The sequence below is a fragment of the Haplochromis burtoni genome, unplaced genomic scaffold, assembly GCF_018398535.1.
Source record: "Haplochromis burtoni strain Fernald_Lab_line unplaced genomic scaffold, NCSU_Asbu1 Contig_6, whole genome shotgun sequence".
In the NCBI taxonomy this organism is placed as follows: Eukaryota; Metazoa; Chordata; class Actinopteri; order Cichliformes; family Cichlidae; genus Haplochromis; species Haplochromis burtoni.
This window is the reverse complement of record NW_024582367.1, coordinates 558,810-579,402: the sequence shown is the minus strand read 5'-3', so window position 1 is coordinate 579,402 and position 20,593 is coordinate 558,810. Positions and strand designations below refer to the sequence as shown.

At 42.1% G+C, this 20,593-nt stretch overlaps 1 protein-coding gene and 1 long non-coding RNA gene across 3 annotated transcripts; one reads left to right on the top strand and one right to left on the bottom strand.

Annotated features, from left to right (window-relative positions):
- Nucleotides 1–799: 799 nt before the first annotated feature.
- Nucleotides 800–6,638, bottom strand: LOC102293899. 2 transcript variants are annotated; one of them, XR_315279.3, is made up of 3 exons: nt 6,245–6,638; nt 5,067–5,172; nt 800–4,715 (listed from the first exon to the last, which is right to left on the bottom strand). It is a non-coding gene; the product is annotated as an uncharacterized LOC102293899 (long non-coding RNA). The 2 variants fall into 2 exon arrangements; XR_315280.3 differs by having other exon boundaries at nt 6,544–6,638.
- A 156-nt stretch (nt 6,639–6,794) lies between these two features.
- Nucleotides 6,795–13,587, top strand: kcnj2a (potassium inwardly rectifying channel subfamily J member 2a). Its single transcript, XM_005913822.3, has 2 exons — nt 6,795–7,006; nt 8,963–13,587. The coding sequence occupies exon 2, from the start codon at nt 9,208–9,210 to the stop codon at nt 10,483–10,485; it is 1,278 nt and encodes a 425-aa protein (XP_005913884.1). The 5' UTR covers nt 6,795–7,006; nt 8,963–9,207; the 3' UTR covers nt 10,486–13,587.
- Nucleotides 13,588–20,593: the final 7,006 nt, after the last annotated feature.

Below are 20,593 nucleotides of genomic sequence, written 5' to 3'. Positions count from 1 at the left end.
TATGTAAAACTGGTCAGTTCCAAGCGCTTGATGTTGTTCAGGCCATGGTGATGTTGCATGTTGCTTTAACGGTCTTCCCGTCAGGCAACTTAATCGCTCAGTTTTATTCACTCAGATTCTGACTGTGTTAGAGGGTCTGACCAGCCTGGGCACGCTCTCAGCGGGCCTGTTGATGCACCGTTCACCTGTAACTCTTCAGCTTTTGTTTGCTGATGTCTTCAGACAGTTTGTATCTTGCATGGAGCTCTTCAGCTCTTCTGGGAAGGCTTTCTGAAGATACTGTGGAGATTTTCACTCATCCATTTAGAAGAACATTCTTGAGGTCAGATGCTGATGTTGGACAAAAGGGCCGGGCTTGCAGTTTTCATGCTGATTCATCTCAAAGGTGTTTGATATGGTTGTGGTCTGTGTGGGCCAGTCAAGTTCTTCCACACTATACTCATCCAACCATATCACTATGGAGCTTGAATTGTGCACTGGAAAAGAACAGAGTCTTCCCCAAGCTGAAGCACAGGATTGTCCAGATGACCGAATTCACCCACTGGCCGGTCTTTTTAAACATCTATTTATAGAGGCAGTGATTTTTTTCCCCTTGAAACAAAACAAGTACAACTGAAATAACGTCACAAACTTTCAGTAACACTTCACGCTGATCCTTTCATGATGAAACAGAACTTTTGGCTGCAGCTGCTTGTAAATAAAGCCTGACTTCACATTTGGAAGCTCATCTGCAACTGAAGCAAAGTTTGTTTTCAGATGAACGGCGTCATCCCACAGAGGCCCCCAGGACGGCCACAGTTTAGTTTTTACAGGCCTGTCTGACCCCCTCTGTCTTATGATCACCACTGACCTCACTGCATAAGGACATTTGATTGGCTTGTTATTAGAATAGCTAAACATACACTGTTATTACAGTGAAACCAATGAGTCACTAATTTCATGGCTTTTAATGATCCTTGATGTTGACACAATACACAGAGTACCTTGAAAGCCACATTCTTGTTTTAAAGGAGGGACTAAAGAGAATTATAATTCTCAGCATCAAGAGAAAGTCCAAGTAAATTTGTAGTGTTGCTGACGAGTGGCGTGTGCGGAAGTTGGTCGATGTGAAGAGCAACATGAACAACTCTCCCTTGGACAGAGGCTTAAAAACATCTATAATTACTTTCTGAAGTGTTGGCTGTGCAGCATCTGACAACTCCAGCCACACCCATCACTCGCTGTATAGATGCCGCAGCACCATAAAGATGTGATGCATCATTCATGAGTTTGAGTTGTATACAGGTGTACCATCTTCCTATGGCGATAATGAATAATGCAGACTTTATGCTACTACCTGCAGAAAGAAGCAGGAGGAGAACATAGAGGAATCTAGTCTGTAAGTGGAGATTAATTTTGAGAAATATAAAGAACTCAAATCATGTAAGATGAGCAGAGGTGTTTCCAGGATTTTACAAATGGGGTGGCACGTGCCCCCCAGAAGGGTTACCGGACATCAGAAAATTATATCAGAAATAAACACCAAACAAAATCAATTGAATACTGGTTGACATTCTGCTTCTATAAACATGTGAGATTCAATTTAAAATATATATTTTAATATCTGTATAGCAACAAAGCACAACAACATTTGCCTTAAGTCACTGTATACTGTAAGATAAGGACCCTACAATAATACAGAGAAAACAGAAAGACCCCAACAATCAGACGAACCCCTATGAGCTAGCACTCTGCTGACAGTGGGAAGGAAAAACTCCCTTTTTACAGGAGGAAACCTCTAATAATAATAACAATAATGCATTTTATTTGAGGGTGCCTTTCTAAAACCCAAGGTCACCTTACAAAGAGAAAAAGATATCAATAAAACAGTAGATTAAAATTAATTAAAATGAAAAAACAACAAATAAAAACAAACAAACAAATAAACAAGATTTGACAGCAAGTAGGATCTGTATTAAAGCGAGTAACCCAGTTTAAACAAGTAAGTTTTGAGCTGTGACTTAAATAAGAGAAGAGAATCTATATTTGTTAAGATGGAAGGAAGTGAGCTCCAGAGCAGCGCGACTGAAAGCTCTGTGCCCCACAGTGATGAGACGAGCAGAAGGAACAACAAGATGAGTGGTAGATGAAGATCTGAGAGAGCGGGAAACTGTGGTGATATGAAGCAGATCACAGAGATAAGGAGGGTCAAGGTTATGAATGCACTTAAACGTGAGAACTAAGATTTCAAAGCTTATCCTGGCTTCTATGGGCAACCAGTGAAGCTGTTGAAGAATTGGTAATATGGTCTCTTAAGGGAGTACAAGTTATGACCTGAGCTGCAGAATTCTGAAGAAGTTGAAGTTTATGGAAGGACTTATTGGGGAGAGCAAACAAGAGGGAGCTGCAATAATCGATCCAGGAAGTAATAAGACTATGGACAAAGATTGCAGCACCATGGGGAGTAAGGAAGGGACGAAGTCGGTTAATGTTACGCAAGTGAAAGTACGCAGACCGGGTTATGTAATTAATGTGAGACTGAAATGAGAGAGTACTGTCAAGTATGACACCCAAACTCTTTACCTGTGGGGAAGGAAGGGTGGGGGAATTGTCAATATTAATGGAGAAACTGTGAAATTTGGTTAAGATAGAGGCTGTACCAACAAGTAAAACTTCTGTTTTATTACTGTTAAGTTTGTAGGAGAACCATGATCTAATCTCCATAAGGCAGTTCGAGAGGAAGGTAGGTGGAAGGGATGAATTAGGTTTGGAGGAAATGTAGAGCTGGGTGTCATCAGCATAACAATTAAATATTATATTTTCGGAACATATGGCCAAGAGGGAGCATGTCTGGCAGAATCAGGCCCCTCGTCCCCAACCACAACTGGCTGGGGGTGAAGGGAAGAAGACTGGACAAAGACGGCCTGTGGAAGAGAGCAAAAGACTCAGCTGTGAGTTACCCCCTTAATGTTGACCCAGTGTTTGGACTCTTACTGTGAAAATGATGTGAAACTAACAGATGACAGTAAAATACATATAAAATGTGTATTACTCTCCATCACAGAACAGCTGCCAGTGTGATGAATGTGTCTGAGTTTAAGGCTTTGTGCTTTGAAAATGTGTGTAATTTGATTCTAAATCAGCTCATAGCTTTTACAATACAACAGCAGCTACTATTAAAGGATTAATGAGTCAAAAAGGAAATTCTACAGAGCTTTATTTGTGAGTATTTCAGTGTTTCTCCCACTTAAACACTGATCAGGCACAAAACTAAAGCTCAGAATATCATTTCTGCAGCACACCCTGACAGCAGGTGACTCCCCGGTCCTCTGAGGACCCACACTTCAGTCCCCTCCGCCACACATCTGTCAGTTAAATGATGTAGTTTTGATTTATTAAATCAATATATTTGGCTTCAATAAATCCAACATTTTATATTAATTTACGCAGCATCAATCAAACACCTAAAAGCAACAAAATGTTGGTTAAGTCAAACAGCTGGCTGTTTCCAGTATCGCTCTCTGTTCTGTGGAGGGCTGAATCAGAACTGAATAACATGAACACAGTCTGTGAGCAACAAAAACTGTGGAAAAATGCTGAGTTTGTCAAAATCACCACATGTAGAATTTCACTCACTTGGAAACTTTGGAAAGTTTTTTGAAACAAGTTAAAATCGGACTTTGACTCTGTCCCATTAAATCAATGTAATGTAACAGACACGCATTTTATTCTTCCTGCCTCAGTGCTATACTTTTATGAATGTTATAAAAATCTTAACTCTAGCGACTTTTATGCACAGACTTTCCATCCAGTGCTGCAAAATTAAATACATTCATTTTTAACAGTCAATAATAAAACATACCATTTTAAAGTAACTGACATTATGTGGTAAAAATCAGCGCTGTCAAAGTAAACGTATATGAGAAGAAAGTACGTACAGTACTGTGCAAAAATCTTGAGCCATGCTTCATTTCTTTATATTTTGCTTCCGAGCATCCAGGCTTTCTTTTAATGTTTAAAAGCCATCTTGGGCAATAGTTTTTCAGGCTTTCTGAAAGTCTTTCAAAGTTGTTTATGTATTGTTTATGTCCCTGGGCTTAACCAGTGTTATACCCATAGGGGGCAACTTAGCAAAGAAACAATTTGTTCCTGCTTTGTTGCCAACAGAAAGCCGTCTCAGTAAGTTTAGACTGTGTTGAAGAATGAAGTTGCTCATACCAAATGTTGCCTTTCAAGGTCATTAGACTTGTAGAAAACTCTGTTTACTATATTTCCATGTATACTTGCACACTGTAATAAATCATTGCATCCATTTCCATAGCAAAAACAAATAAATGGGTGGTTCAAGACTTTTGCACAACAGTTTAGATAGATAGATAGAAGATAGAATGCCTTTATTGTCACTGTACAGTTGTACAATGAGATACAGACCATCTCCTGCAAAACTAATCATGTTTTGTTTTTTTAAATTCCAAGCAAACTGATTTAGTTACCTCTATTTTTATCTTAAACTTAACACTAAAGGCTGATGGCTCCCATGGGTTTTAGTTTTTTAGAGTTTGCACCTTCTAAAATACGCTCAAACATGTGTTTGAGCTCTGGTGGACAGCAGACCACACGCCTGTGCTAGCTGAACCAGGGAGGACCGCCACAGCTTGAATGAAGACACTTGTATCCAACTGGGCATTTTCTTTGTCACATATAGCCCCGTCATGATCAGCTTCCATGTGTGTATTCTGTGTGATAAAAACATAAATCTACTATTAAAAGATGAAACACATTATAAAGAGTAGGTGAGATACAGCTAACAGTTGTCTTTGGACACAGAGGACTTGCTAACATCTGCTAAATGAAGCTAGACCATAACACTCCCCACCAAGTCTCAGCTATAGCACAGAGGCTAACAGTAGCTTGGCTAACAGTAAAACACAAACAGACTTCCACACATAGTCAGTCTCTCTCTGTATAATCGCTTAAAGACAGCAAATTGGACCCAGAGTATACTGGAAAACAAAACAACACAGCACTCATCACTCCTACAGAAATAAATATATTCAGATCTATATTTATACACATGCATTACTTACTCTTGGCATTAAGGATGCAAAAAAGCAGTTTTGCAAATGTTAGCTCTGAAGATCCAGCTTTTGTTCCCGCTTGTGGTGGGTCCACATTAGGAAACATGATTAGAGACTATAATAGAGACACAAAGAGCAGAGTAAATATGAAGCCAGCAGCCATTTAGCTTACATCAGGAACACAACTGGAAAAAGGAGTTCATGAGAGCTGGCATGACTCTGTCCACTGGTACCAAAACCAGCAGCTCCAAGATTAGCAATGAATTATATCATGTTTATTCTCTGCATAAAACAATTTGATGGTTTAAAGCGGGGATACTGTTCATGCTCGTTAGGATAACTGGTGAGTCTACATTGGCTGTAGATGTGACCGCGTGTGGCTGCGTATGATGAACTGGTGAGCTGTCCAGGCTGTAGCCCTCCATTCACCCTCTCAGGCTATTAAAAAGGCCAACAACAATCATTATTGGCCAGTGGCTCAGAAATCTCAGCGCCCTCTCAGTCCTGCATTAGTTTAAAAGGCTAAAAACACAAGCATTGGAGTGCAAAAGGCTGAAAAATCTAGTCTTTACTGATGTCAAAACTTTGTAATTAACATCAAGACTCTACCATGTTTACATATTTCATCTGAATTCTCCAGACATGGTGCTGCCGTGACACAAAGCTGCTTGAAGAGGTCAGCCCGAGTTCCCCTCTGTCACATTTCAGAGCTCTCTGTGTGGGAGGCACTGGCGTGGTTAATTCCAGTCTCCAGCTCTCCACCTTGTGGTCCACATGCAGCACCGACCCGCTGCATGTGTCGCTCCCTTTATTGCTGGAAATTGGGCATGGAAAGCAAACACACATAGGGCGCACAGCTCACTGACACAGGTGGTTTGGGCTAAATATATGCGCTGCTATAAATACCCAGAACTAAAAATAAAGCTAACAAAAGGCTTGATGAAAAAGCACGCAGTTGCGGGTAATGTTTATCATGAATTAGTAAGCAGGAAGAATGATTTAGTCAATGGCTTTAAGGCAGCACAGCTACGAGCCTGACCTAAAATTATAGGGCAACAGATGCACAGTCTAAACATCCGAAGCAACTCGATAGCTCAGTGGAGAAAGACAGTCATATCATAATACAGGCATGTAGGCCTTTATTGAGTGAGTCATTCTTTCCAACAGAGCACATTTTCCATACTCACATTAAAAAAGAAGATCTAAGAAAACAGCGAATATCACAGAAAAAAAAGAATGACAAGCAAACTGTCAGGAGCAGGTGGGAAGAGGCGTGGAAGTCCCAGATTCCTCGAGTTTGAAAGGGATTAAAAACGGATTTTCTTCTGTTTGTGTTACTAGGATAAAGTAGTTGCACACCACCTTTAACGCATTTATCTTAGCCGCAAACTTCATCCAAATGTACCACGTGGACGTTTTGTTTTCTAGATCCATGAAAATAATATTTATATTTATGCCGCTTCGTGTTTTAACTTTTCGCCCTCACCCCTCGTTTTTTATATTTATCGCGTCGTGGCCCAGCTACAGAGTAATTGCTCGCCATTCCTTCTTGTTGTGTCCGGTTCTCATCGCTCGCGTGGATCAAACGCTCGAAATGACAGAAAAAAACAGCGAGTTATTACGCCTCTACCACGGTGCGCGTTCGCCCCCCCTCCTCCCAGTCATTGGCCGGGCGCGGAGCCGGTGGGCGGGCCGTGCCGGTGCGCTACTGTTTAAAATGCTTTGGGGGAACTCAGTGCGAAGCACATAGTAGAGACCGGTCTTCCAGAGAGATGAGAGAAGGTTTGTGGTTTTATCCTGTTGATTCCAAAATAATAATAATACAAAACTGAAAATAAGCAGACGCACGGAGACGACGCTGGTTGTAAAAGAATCCGCAAAAACCCAAGAGGAAGTCTGGATTACTATTTCACCGAGGTGATTCCAACCGGTCTACAAATGAGCAACAGGTAGATGAGACGATATTTTCTTTTAAGTCGTTCCTTGTACAGATCTACTGCTCTTGCGCTTTAATGTAAGATGTTATGCTTTATTAGGTGCTTTACGCATGTCTGAGGAGCGTGTGTGATGGTTTGATTCTCCACACGCAAGCTCCCTGGCTTCTCTGTTGTCACAGAAGTCAGATGGCCCGCCAAAAGTTTGACTTTATCATGTCATAACCGCTTCAAGCTTCACACTGAGGTCCCGAGTGTGACGCCTGCGGTTGAAGCGAAACCTGCGGGTCTTTGTCAGTCTGAGGGTCTGTCCGTCTCTGTGCGGGTGATTGCATCAGAAGGCAGCTCCTTTTTTCCTCTCGCACCTGTTAACATTTGTCGCTGGCATCTGGTGCAGCCTGAGAGCAGCTCTGCCCGCCTCTTTACGATTAGATATTCTTTTAGCGACGTTTAAAAGGCTAAAAAAAGTGTATAAAGCAATAATAATAATAATAAAACAACAGTTTTGATTTTGAGTTTACTTATTCAGGAAATCTTGTACAACTGGTTTTTTTTCTAAAATAGTTAAAAAATAGTTAAAATTCGGTCGTTTTGAATGAGAAAAGGAAAACACGCTGTATTCGTGCAGTTTTTCTGTACTGCGCACTTAAGCCATCGTGTGAAGAAAAAATACATACTGGTCAACAGTGCAGCTTACACTGCAATCAGCATGCACATTAAATAATGTACTGATGGGCTGAACTTTACTCAACTGTTCTCTCGTTTTTTTAAGTTAAATCAAAGTAAGTAAAAGCCCAAATTGCATCAGCCAGTTAAACATCCTGCAGGTGTGAAACTTCAGTATGACTCAGCTGTGGCAACATATTCTGTGCTTTAAGGGTGCATGTGATACCCTCCAGGCCCGGAGGAACTTTCTGGTCTCTGCTGCCAACTTCTTTCCCATCTTAAAGCCTCATGCCACAAGGAGAAATCGATCCTAACACACGCAGAAAAAACGTAACAGGGCACTGGAGGCAGTGCTAGGTCGATATAGACCCTGTTGCTAGGAAAATTAATGAGAGGTGTTTTAGTTGTGCTGAGAGAATCCTCGTGGGGAAGCTGTTATCGCAGCACAGAGGAGAAACCCCTGAGGGCTTTCTGAACGTCAACAAGCTGCATGTTTCTTATGCACACGTTTTTTCCTCAAAACCTATCGAAAAATGACAAATTTCCACCCTGAAACTGACCTGGTGAAAGCTGAATCAAGTTGAATGTTTTCACACATTTAGTGGCTCCTTGAAACCTTAAAATCTTTCTTACTAGCTAGATAATGTCATAATAATGGTAGTAGTACATAATAAAATGAACTTTAAGTTGCGTTAGCTAAACAGCTCGGGTGATTTTCACCTCACTGAGCACCTAGACGCATCTACGTCTGAATTTATTTTTTTTTGGGAGGGTGGGGGGATTTTCAGTCGCAGGTTGTTGTGCATGCTCAAATTTTGCTGAATATTGTTTGAGGGATGAGAGGAAGGAAAATAGTTTGCATATCTGGGCTTTCTCAGTGTAAATAGTTTACATAATCCATCAGCAGTGCAAGACCAGCAGCACGAGATCCCATAGAAACACAGCAGCCCGCAGTCTGGCAAGAAATGACCAGGTCAGCATGGCACAGCCAAGAAAAATAAGTCCACTTTGTAAATGGCCAATAACGGGACCTGAGTGCAATTACTGTGTGGCCTCTCTCAGTGGAAGCTGAAATGTTAGATGAGGGTTAAATATCACTGTTGTTGTTTGTCATAACAGGATGAAATATTGTTGGCACAGAGGTGAGCTTTTCTGGCCCCGTGTATTAAGTTCTTGATGGTTTTTCTCAGGCTGCATGCACGTCTGACAAGCTATTGGGATTTCATGTTCAGCAGGCTCAGTTACCTTTATGTATCTGGATGCTAGTTTTCCTAATTGACACCTTCTGTCTCTGTTTCCTTGTAGCACTTGACATTGATGAGGCCCAGTCGCCCAATGAAAGAGGAGTGACCACTTCACCCTCCTTTTGTTGCACTGCATCCAGAGGCCAGTGAGGCTGAAGAGGGATCCCTTCAGCCCGCCTCATTTTGTAACCATTTCCTCTCTGAGTTGGTCCCAGAAGTGTTTCAAAACTGTTTCTCCAACGCTTTTTCCAGAAACTTAGACTGTTTTCCAAAGCAGAAGCAGCACAGCCCTCCCAGACTGAGGTGATGGGAAGCGTGCGAGCCAGCCGCTACAGCATTGTGTCATCAGAGGAGGACGGCATGAAGCTTGCCACAATGGCAGTACCCAACGGCAACAGCAAGGGCAAGGTGCACACGAGGCACCAGCCGCAGAGCAGATTTGTAAAGAAGAACGGTCACTGCAACGTGCAGTTCATCAACGTGAGCGAGAAGGGTCAGCGGTACTTGGCTGACATCTTTACCACATGTGTGGACATCCGCTGGAGGTGGATGTTCATCATCTTCTGCCTGGCCTTCCTCCTGTCCTGGCTGTTTTTTGGCTGCGTCTTCTGGCTGGTGGCCATCTTTCACGGGGACTTAGAAAATAATGACCATCCATGTGTCTCCAATGTTAGTAGCTTCACTGGTGCCTTCCTGTTCTCCATTGAGACTCAAACGACGATCGGTTATGGCTTCAGATACGTAACGGAGGAGTGCCCAGTGGCTGTCTTTATGGTGGTGTTCCAGAGCATTGTGGGCTGCATCATTGACGCCTTCATCATTGGTGCAGTCATGGCAAAAATGGCAAAGCCCAAGAAGAGGAATGAAACACTGGTTTTCAGCCATAACGCTACAGTGGCCATGAGGGACAACAAGCTCTGTCTGATGTGGCGTGTGGGCAACTTAAGGAAGAGCCACCTGGTCGAGGCACACGTGAGAGCCCAGCTTCTCAAATCCCGAACAACAGCGGAGGGAGAGTACATCCCCCTCGACCAGATGGACATAGATGTGGGCTTTGACAGCGGAGTCGACCGCATCTTCCTGGTCTCCCCGATCACCATTGTACATGAGATCGATGAGGACAGCCCTTTCTATGACATGAGCAAACAGGACCTGGAGAACTCGGAGTTTGAAATCGTAGTCATCTTGGAGGGCATGGTCGAGGCGACGGCGATGACCACACAGTGCCGAAGCTCCTACGTCGCCAGCGAGATCCTCTGGGGCCATCGCTTTGAGCCCGTGCTCTTCGAGGAAAAGAACTATTACAAGGTGGACTACTCCCGCTTCCATAAGACATACGAGGTGTCGAGCACCCCTCTGTGCTGCGCCAGAGACCTGGCAGAGAAAAAATTCATTCTCTCCAACTCCAACTCCTTCTGCTACGAAAACGAGATGGCTCTGGACAACAAAGAGGACACAGACGAGGGGAACGGGGGCAGCGTCGGCCCTGATGGCACTCAGACAGACAACATCTCAGAGAGCGAACATAACCAAGCCATGGTGCCTCTAGAGCCCCGGCCTCTGAGACGAGAGTCCGAAATATGACTGTTAAGACATCTCGTGAGAGATTTTCCGAGATTCGCATCTCTGCTCTAAAAAGGCACTACGAGCCAAGCTGGGTTAGAGTTAGAGGCCAACCCAAACGGTACTGCTGTGGAAAGTGGCAGTGAGGTGTAAGACTTTGTCCTGATGAGTCTGCTTGAACTTTGCATACAGCATGACAAAACACAGCACTATGAACCATTTGCATATCGCAGAATGAATTCTCCATCAAGTCCCCATGAATGTGTGCTCAGTGTCCGGTGACTGCAGAGAGGACGGAGGCTATTGCAATGACTTGAAAACTGCAGGCATGTCTCAGTTGCTCTGTCCAGCGAGAATAACGCTCTTTCAGAAAGGTGTTTTGTTTTTTTGTTTTTTTAAGTTCTCTAGTGCTGCTAGAAAAAGTGGAAGTTACACAAAAAACCCTTTAAAACACTTTCATTTTGACACTGTCACAGAACCAAAGAGTTAAGAAATCGGATGTCTGGAACAAAGAAGGTACACGTTGTTTGTTCATGAGCTGGCCTCATAGCAGACGTCACTGAATGCAGTTTTCGCCTGCAATAACCTGTAGAGAACTTTCCTTTGACTCGATAGCACTGATTCTCTCAGCTTTGTGCTTTTGCAGAAAATGTTTGAGCTGGTCAGACTGATAGAAACATGCCTGCTTGCGTCAAGAGATCCGAGCAGGGTAGTATTAACGACATCAAACTGACAGAAATCATTAATTTAAACTGAGACTGGGGTAATATGAGAATCTGAATGTTCTTAAAAGTGCTGCTATGATGTTGCTTCTTTTTTTTTTGATAATGACTATGACAATGCCAAAGAGTATTATTATTATTATTATTATTATTTTTATTATTATAGTTATGTTTCTGAAAAAAAAAACAATTAGATTTGGTACAGAAAACGTAGAAAGTTTAGGCCGTTTAATGTAAGGTTTGTTTTTCAAAAACGTGTACAGTTTCTTTTCTTTTCTTTCTTTTTTAAAATGTCGATTATCTGTATCTGGAGCCATGTCATCAAGCCGTAATCTGGACCCGTGTAATGAAGAAGGTGGTCATGTAGTGGTAAAAAAGCAACACTGACGAGTTCTTTTGATGGGCCAGATTTTTCATCTTAAACACAAGAGTTCATTTCCAGGCAAACCTTTATTTTTAAGGTTTGAAAATACGAGTCAGTGTATTGGTGTCTAAAAATCAAATACACTAAAAGAAATTTTTAAATAAATAAATATCAAGTCTCTACGTAAAGCCGGTTTCCCTTTGTGCTGAACTAGAAATCGGCCTCAACACCACTGGAGTTTTCATTCTCTGTTGTAACGCTTTTGTTTTACTTGAGAATGTAAGATTTCAAAGAAACAAAAGTACTGTAACTGCACAAGAGTTTGCATCAATACACGTTTATATCCTGTATCTTTTGTGACAGAAAGCCGCTGAGCTCAATAGGCAGATCCTACACGTGTAAATACCTCCCTCCCTGTTGCAGTTGTTTTGTATCAGTCTTCCAAATGTACTGCAAAACCACAGAATGTACAGATTTTGTATTATTATTATTATTATTATTATTATTATTATATTGTACATGGTATTATATTGTTCTTTTACAATAAAAAGTCAATCGGAATCAACTCGTGTTGCTGGTTTAAATATCTTCTAAAGGGGCAAAGACTATTTTGCATTAATTGTTGCAAATGCAAACACAATGTGAGTGAATTCAGAAGCATCAATTCTTGCGGTACTGTAGAAGTTTAATTTCCGGAGGAAATGATGAAAAATCTTATTTTGAGCAAAAGTCTGTAAAATTTCTCAGCATCTTTTGACACTTTTTATTCATTTTGGTAATAAAAGACATAAACGCCCAACTAAAAAGCCTAAAAAGTGCCCCGAGGCTTTTTAAGCGGTGAGAATGGCTTCAAGAAGGACTTTGGTTTATCTCAGGCAGGATGTTTGGTTTCAAAGTGCGTCGATAGCCTGGTTGGCACCATGTTAGCATTACTCAACTACCCCTAACAGACTTTCGTCACTGGTTCAGCTGAAGATCATAAAACGGCTATTGTCTACTGGAATGAATGCTCGTAAAGAACTGATAGAGTAGATCAACATTTCATTCAGAAATTTTTGTGCCCCTGTGTAATAATGTCTTCATGTCTTCTATAATAATGCATGGCAGGGTTAGTGGCTGCAGGCAGTCAGTGCAATTAGCTTTCACATCAACCTGCTTTTTTAGTAAGTCATTTTTTAAATATTATGCATTTATCTATTCATCTATTTACATTCTACAAATGAGACTTAAAGACTAACTTAAGGAAACAAGAAGGGAAAATGGATCATTATCAGCATAATTAAACCCAGATCCACAGTCTCTTATTCATAGATTCATCAAATTTAGTTTGTTTCCTCTTAAATGATTTTTAAGATTAAAGGTGCAATTCATAAAGTAGCACAACCCAAAGCTTAACAAATGTGTGACTCTCAGGGATCGTGCTGGCAGTCGTGGCTGTGACACTAACCAGCCACCTCGTCCTGCTTCCCACCAGCCCAAGAGGGATTAACACCTTCTTTTTCCTCTCTTGCTTCTGCATACTTGGGACTCATCCATCCCTCATCCTGCCTTCCATCACTTTCTCTCATCTGTCTTTGTCCTTTGTGTAACATCTGTTCTCTCGCTCTCTTCTTTCTTTTATTCATTATGAGTCATCATGAATTCAGCTCAGAATCACGGAATAAAGTCTTTAACAAGTTTGCCTCTCGGTCAAACTATTCAAAATTTCAGACACTTTTCCGTTTACATTTTTATGTTTTCACTTTGCTCATTTACCAACATCATTTAACGGCTTAAATTTGTATAGATGGATCCAAAAAAGCCCCAAAATATTGTATCTCTTTTGTAAAAGGTGCCAAAGAACAATCATATTTACACTAAATGTTCATCCATCCATTTTCTGCCACTTATCCAGGTCGGTCACACAGTGGGAAGCAGTCTAAGTGGACTGAAAGTACCCACTAAACCAGTGACCCCCACCCCCTCCCGGCTGTGCCAAGAAATTCTGACCACAAACGCTATGAACAGAATCGGTGACAAAGGGCAGCCTGACAGAGTCCAACCACAAGCTGGACATCCTGCCAGCGATGTGGACCAAATCTCTTACTACGATTAAAGAGGGTCTGAATGTCCCGCACCAAAACGCCATTCATTCTGGATTGGGCATGGCCGCCTCTGTTGTGAGCAGGTGTGGCTCAGGATGTCCAGCTGCTGTCTGCTAAGAAGGTTTGATCCTCGACTCTTTTGAAATCGGCCCCTAAAGCTTTATTTGCTGTGCGAGTTTACATGAGATATAATCGAGTTTGTGTTTCCTGCCTGTGGCCATCTCCCTGTACAACGCATCCACTTAACACACTGTTTGCTGCTATAACTACACATGTTTCTTGTTCAGCTATTTATTTATGAGTGACTTATGTATGTATGTATGTATATATATATGTATATATTGTACTATTCTTAGTTAGTGTATTGTCTGTCTTGTCTTAATGTTGGTTTATAATGGAGCACTGTAACAAAAAATAATTTCCCCCAGGGATCAATAATATTCTGATTCTGATTTTATCGTTTTAAAAGCGCTTTGAGGTCTCAGTAAGAGTAGGAAACCACTACATGTATGAATACAAGCCGAAGATGTGGGCACCTTACCATTTGTTGTCCGATCAGATGTCTCCCTGATGTTGTCACATGATGGATAAGAATCTGAAACACTGCACATTTCACATTTGTGTTCAGAGCTGATGAGAAGCATTTCATTGTTCTTAGAAAGCAAATAAAGAGGAAACATTATTCCCATGCTTTGCCTCAGCTTCTTCAACCTTTGCTGGTTTTATTTAACAGCGCAGACATGGAAAAAAAAGCTGGAACTCACCCCAAGTCAATGGAAAATTCCTTTACTGCTAAGGAAGACTGACACGAATGTCAACTCGCGGAGTCAGTACTATAGTCGGCTTTGAACGTGATGCTGCAGTGTGTGTGTGTTACTGTGTGCTCCTTTCATCTTACATAAAGCAGCTATGCTATCTGATTCATCTCAATCACATCGAGAGGGGCAGACAGAGAAAATGAGTCAGAGTTCTTTCAGTTGCTTATTAAAATCAGGATCTGTGTTTCATATTTCCTTCACGAGACATAATTTTAAATGGAATTTCATGCTTTGATCCACAGCAGACAACACAAAGAGGAAAAGATTAAAATAAAAAGTGTATACAAGTCCAGAAATCCTCCTTCTTTATGTGTTTTGTTTTGGGTTTCTCTGAACACAGAACTTGGCACCAGTTTACCCCTGAAGGGCGACACTGGTGGGAAAGTAAGGAGTTACTTTCCGGTCACACCATTTCATATTGCATTTATTTATTGGATTATTAATTTAAAGTTGTGACCAGGAAAGCCACATTGAGGCTTACTTCCTGCCTGAAAGGAAGAATAGTGGCACATTGTTGAGCGCTGTGTGGAAGCTCTTACTGCTGTAGGTGCTCTCACTTCTGTGTTTCTATTGTGCGGCTCTACTTGCGCCCTGTTTATGAAAACAATAACACTGTGTATCAGTGGAGTAAACATCCAAAGGTAAATGTTAGGCCAAACTCTATTATTCCTGTGTAAACGCCTGAGATATCAAATATCCAAACAGTTTACTTTTTATCACTATTTATTTGTGTTTTATACATCACGCTCAGCAGCTCGTTGAGCCCTGTTCAAACTTTCAGAGCTACGACCGTAATCTGGAAACAACAATGCAGGAGTAAAAAGCTTGGACCTGCAACACAAACACAATCTGTGCTCCTGAACTATAACCGGAACCCCTGGCTTTTATCGAAGCTTCTGGGAACCTGACGTTCAAACAGCCCCAGTTGTTGCCCAGACCTGTGATCCTCGCTGTGTTTTGTCTTTAGCCCAACCAGAGTCTTCCTGCTTCACACGGACCCCCGCCTGGTCAGACACAAAACCTCCATCACTTAAGGTGGAGGGCTCGGAGCAGCTCAGATGCTCCAGGTCGGGAACGACCGAGGTCTTAGGTCAATTAAGACTTCTTGACCTTGCTAGTGGAGTGTCTGAGTTATGACCCATTTGGACCGAGTGGAAATTCTGGCTTCCTGTTGCAGAATCACAGTGTTGCTCGTGACGACATTATCAGTGCCTGCTTCGTGCAGTCAGCTTGAAAAATGGTTTTCCTCCCGTGTACGTAATACTTTCCAAAACAATGGAAGTGAGAGCTGAAGAGCTGTAATAATGGGAGAACGGATACAATCAACTGAAGGGTGTAAAGCCGTGCTCATACTTGGCCAGTACTCACTGACACAGAGCATGTTAGGAAAAAGCTGCTGGAGGAGGAATCGAATGGCAGCGTTAAATCAAACATTCAGCTGAATCTGAGGCTCCATTCAGCTTTACAGTGAAGTGAAGCCCATTGTTTAACTGCTGGGCTTCAATTCTGTTGTTTTTGGGCAGCGGCAAACGGCACCAGGGAGTAGCTGGTGAGCTAATTAAAGCATGTATGAAGTGGTAAAAATAAGTGGTAGTGTTTGTGAACAAGCTCTGCACACTGATTTGACAGAGAGACACATAGAATAAATAAAAAGTCTGTGATTAAAATCCTAAATCTGCATAGAGCTGTAGTGCAGGCCAATAGTTGCCTCATCAAACAAGTGCCAATCTGCCCATCTATTATCAGAGAGGCTCTGAAACTCATCCCAGGTGAAATAGCACGAGAAGTTTTTCTTCCACCTATCCAATTCAGGGACACAGAGAGGCGAAAGGCGAAGTATGCCCTGGATAGGTCACCAGTCGTTTGGCTGTCATTCATGTTTTCGGGTAAACACTAAAAGACAGCATATCAGCAAAAACACCTCATGTAAAGTGTCAAGCATGGTGGTGGAGGGGTGAGGATTTGAGCACCTTGCACTCTCTGAGACTACGTCCACACTAGCCCGGATAGATTTGAAAACAAATCCACACCATCGTTTTCCATCATTTTCAGAGTTGTGCGTCCACATTGAAACAGCCCAAAACGCTTACGTTCCAGTACTGCGCACTAACAATGAGGTGGAGTTGTTGCTGCGAGTAACACAAAAATACAAAGTTGCAAAAGCGAGTGAGAGTTAAAAACTTTGAAGAAAAGCTACCTGGAGTATGTACAGACTGATATTAATCTTTAATAGGGCTGTCAAAACTGACCGCAAACAAAACAGCTGCTGTATAATGCCCTCTGCTATCTTAGTTTAATTGGTCACATGACTGCATCATATGACTAACATGCATCATCGTTTTAGAAAGTCTCCGTTTTCGAGTGTCCACACTGCAACGCAAAAGCACCGTTTTCAAATGTATGTGTTTTCGACAGCGTTTTCAAAACGCCTCGTTTTCCATGAGTGAAAACGCCGTCTCAGTTTGGACGGGAGGCCAAACAGAGAGAAAACGTTTTTCAAACGAAAACGTATTAGTGTGGACGTAGCCTGAGTCAACCATGGGCTACAGCCTGGCCCAATCGCAAGCACAGCAGCAAGCTGCTTTGGTTGAGCACAGACCTCAAACTTACTGAAACGCTATAGCCAGGCCTTAAGAGAGCTGCGCAAAAGACAACTAAAACTGCAGAAAAGTTGTAGATTAGAGTGAGTCAGAATTCCTCCACAATGAATGATGGTTGTTCTACAAGTTATTGAGTCACAGCGTGTAGCTAGTTTTTCACAGGACTCCACAGTTCTGTGAAACTGCTCAGTGTGGTCACCACCTCTTCTGGATTTTTCAGATATTAGTATATACTTTTGTACATTAAGACTTTAACACCTCTCTATAAATGTGTCATATTAATAAATAAATGCAACTATTTACTCCAAAAGTACAAACTCAGTGAAACAAACTCTAGAGAAAATAACTTATCTGAGATTAATTACCCTTTTCTGAAACCTCATTTTGATCCCAGTGGTATCTGTTGGGTTTTTTCCATCCATTCATCCGCCTATCCCAGCTGTCTTAGGGCGAGAAGCAGGGTACACCCTGGACAGGTTGCCAGTCTGTCGCAGGGCTAACACATACTGTATACAGAGACAACCATTCGACCTCACATTCACACCTATGGGCAATTTAGTGTTTCCAATTAACCTATCCCCACTAACTGCATGTCTTTGGACTGTGGGAGGAAGCCAGAGTACCCGGGGAGAACTCACGCAAACACGGGGAGAACATGGAACCTCCAGACAGAAAGACCCCGGCGTGATGGTGGAATTGAACTCAGGACCTTCTTGCTAACCACCGTGCCACCGTACTGCCCTAGGGTTTCCCCCTACAAAAAAAAAACCGGTTCTATTACTGCAGTAACCTGGTGCTCAGGTTACTTTTCAGTATTTTATAACATTTAAACATGAAATTTAGAGGCTGCCTGAGCATGTATGGATGTATAGACCACCTAAGTGCTTTTACAATCAGCAAACATATAGTGTTTGATTTCCTTTTAAAAAGAACTAATGCAAAACCACAAATATCTGACTGGAAGCAATTGTGTGTTACAGAAACATTTGCAGTTACTGGAATATTAACAATAACGCAGGTGATAACGGCGAATCCTAAACGCGCAGGCCTGCAGAGACCCAGTGGAATTTTCCGAGGAGCTGGCGATCCAACTCTAAACGCTTCACTGCAGCTTTGCTTTGAAGCCCCGCCAGCTGTAGTTGACCCTCATTTGGTGCGATTCCAAATGCCGTCACTATTGCAGACAAAACTCTGCCATTATCCTGTAAATAAATGGACTTTAATCAGCTTTCGATTCTTTATAAATGCCTTGTCATAGTGGCGTTTAGTGGGAAGCCACCGCCTTTAGAGGCCCCTGCCTCGGGTTTCTGGGTGACTGGCATGCTGTAGAGGTCTGCTGGCATTGGTGGCATTATTTGGCAAAACTGAGAGCAGTGGGCTTGACAGATAGGTGCTTTGTTATTTCTCTGCTCAGTGTTGTTGACAGACAGGCTGCAGTCAACGACAAAGAAAGCTCACTGAAGTATCAGTAGCAGCACAACGGTAAGGACACTGTGTCCTCTTTTCCTCGGTCACAAAAAGAAAATTACAGCAGACTGTGGGGTGGGATCCAGCTGTCTAGTTTTACACAGGTGAAACTGCAGGTTAGTAAGCAATATGTCGCTGTTATGTCACATCTTGAATAATTTATTAGCATTTCCAACACATTTCTGCCTTGTTTATGGCCTTCTTTGGAAGCAAAATTAGATCTCACTATGCAGCTGACCAGATGAATCATATCCCCCAAAGAGGTGTCTCCATTTCCTGCATCTGCTCACAGGCAGAACAGATACTAGAGAATTTCACACTTTACAGAGGGAAAACAAAACAGGTACAACAGGGAACGGGAAAACATTTAACTCTTTGTTTTTCTGCAGCTGGATGCCATGTTTCTCCCCGAGCTGAACAGAAATGGAAAACAGGGCTGGAGCAAACGATTAAAGAAAGAAACCCTTATGAAAGAAAATCGCAAAATGCTCACGTTTGAGAACCTGCAGAGATGACAGACGTAGCCTCGTCATAGATGTGTGGAAGGTTTTTGAAGTTTTTCCAAATCATTAAGTGTAGCCTGGCTGCATGGCTAAACAAGGTATTCATGCATCCTTCCTGAGGGATCCCGAGACACTCCAAGGCCAGAAAAGTCACGTCAATCTTTTTTTCCCATTAAATCACATTGCAATAATAATTGTTGCAATAACAATGCCAGAGGTTTTCTGTTTTAACAAATAGAAACCTTTAATAAACATCAATGTGTTACTTTTGTGCTACAACATTACGAGACGTATTGATTGTTCGATGATCACGCTTCAGAAGCTTTGCAATTTTGAGACTGCTGCATCCCTCTGCAAGATATCTCACTATTTTTGACTTTTCTGAGCCTGTCAAGTCCTTCTTTTGACCCATTTTGCCAAAGGAAAGGACGTTGCCTAATAATTATGCACACCTGATATAGGGTGTTGATGTCATTAGACCACACCCCTTCTCATTACAGAGATGCACATCACCTAATATGCTTAATTGGTAGTAGGCTTTCGAGCCTATACAGCTTGGAGTAAGACAACATGCATGAAGAGGATGATGTGGACAAAATACTCATTTGCCTAATAATTCTGCACTCCCTGTATAAGCTAGAAAGGAACCCAGGGCTAGGATGAGTGGTGTCCAGCTTGTTTGGATATGGATACCAGAACATCATCTTGAAACTCTGGCAAGAACCAGCGGCTTTGTTTTACGACACTGAGGCTTCAAATTTTTCTAATTTTATGTATTAGAATAAAATGCAACAAAGACCCTCAGAAAATCGTTTAACAACTTTTTCCATAACTTTTTCAAACACAGCTCATTTTTCTAATCATGCGTACAGAAAGACGATGAACACGTTAAGGAAGCATTATCTCTCTGGGGAATGCAGCATTACGGACACACAATAAAGGTTTCCGAGTCAAAGCATCGCAGTTTGTTCAACAAATTCCAGTTCTGATCCTCCTATTATTCGTCTATCAAATGAGCATGAGAATGTCAGGTTGGCAAAAAAGTCAAAGAATGCGAATGATGTGAGAGGCGGTGTGATGTGGTTGCGTAACACCAGAGCCATTCAGTCTTTTTGTTGCAGATCACAACGGGGTAACAATGCACCGCACGGGTTAATACACCTTGTGGTATGAAACAAACCTCAGCTGCTTCATTTCACTGACAACCACACAAACACACACATACATGCACTGAGTAACGGCCAATTAGGAAGCGTTCCCGTCATCATCACCATCATCATTACAAGGCTGCATCGTTTTGTTAATTCAATCCAGCCTCACTTGTTCTTTTTATAGAACATGACACGGACACTGCAAACATCAGTGGGCAAGCAACGCTGAACAAATCACATCAGAGACGAGCTTTTCCCTCTCAGGTCTGCTGCTGGGAAAGAGAGCCGACTGCAGCCGCCATGAGCAGGCACCAACCTGAACGCATACAGTAAACAGTGACATGAGGATCAAGGCCGCTCTGCGTAATCAGATTCAACTGCAGTCGCTACGTCTTAAACGTGCTGCCTAATTACAGTTAT

Bases quoted from the DNA above. Each gene is read 5' to 3' on its own strand.
- kcnj2a (XM_005913822.3), top strand. From the start codon at position 9,208: ATGGGAAGCGTGCGAGCCAGCCGCTACAGCATTGTGTCATCAGAGGAG.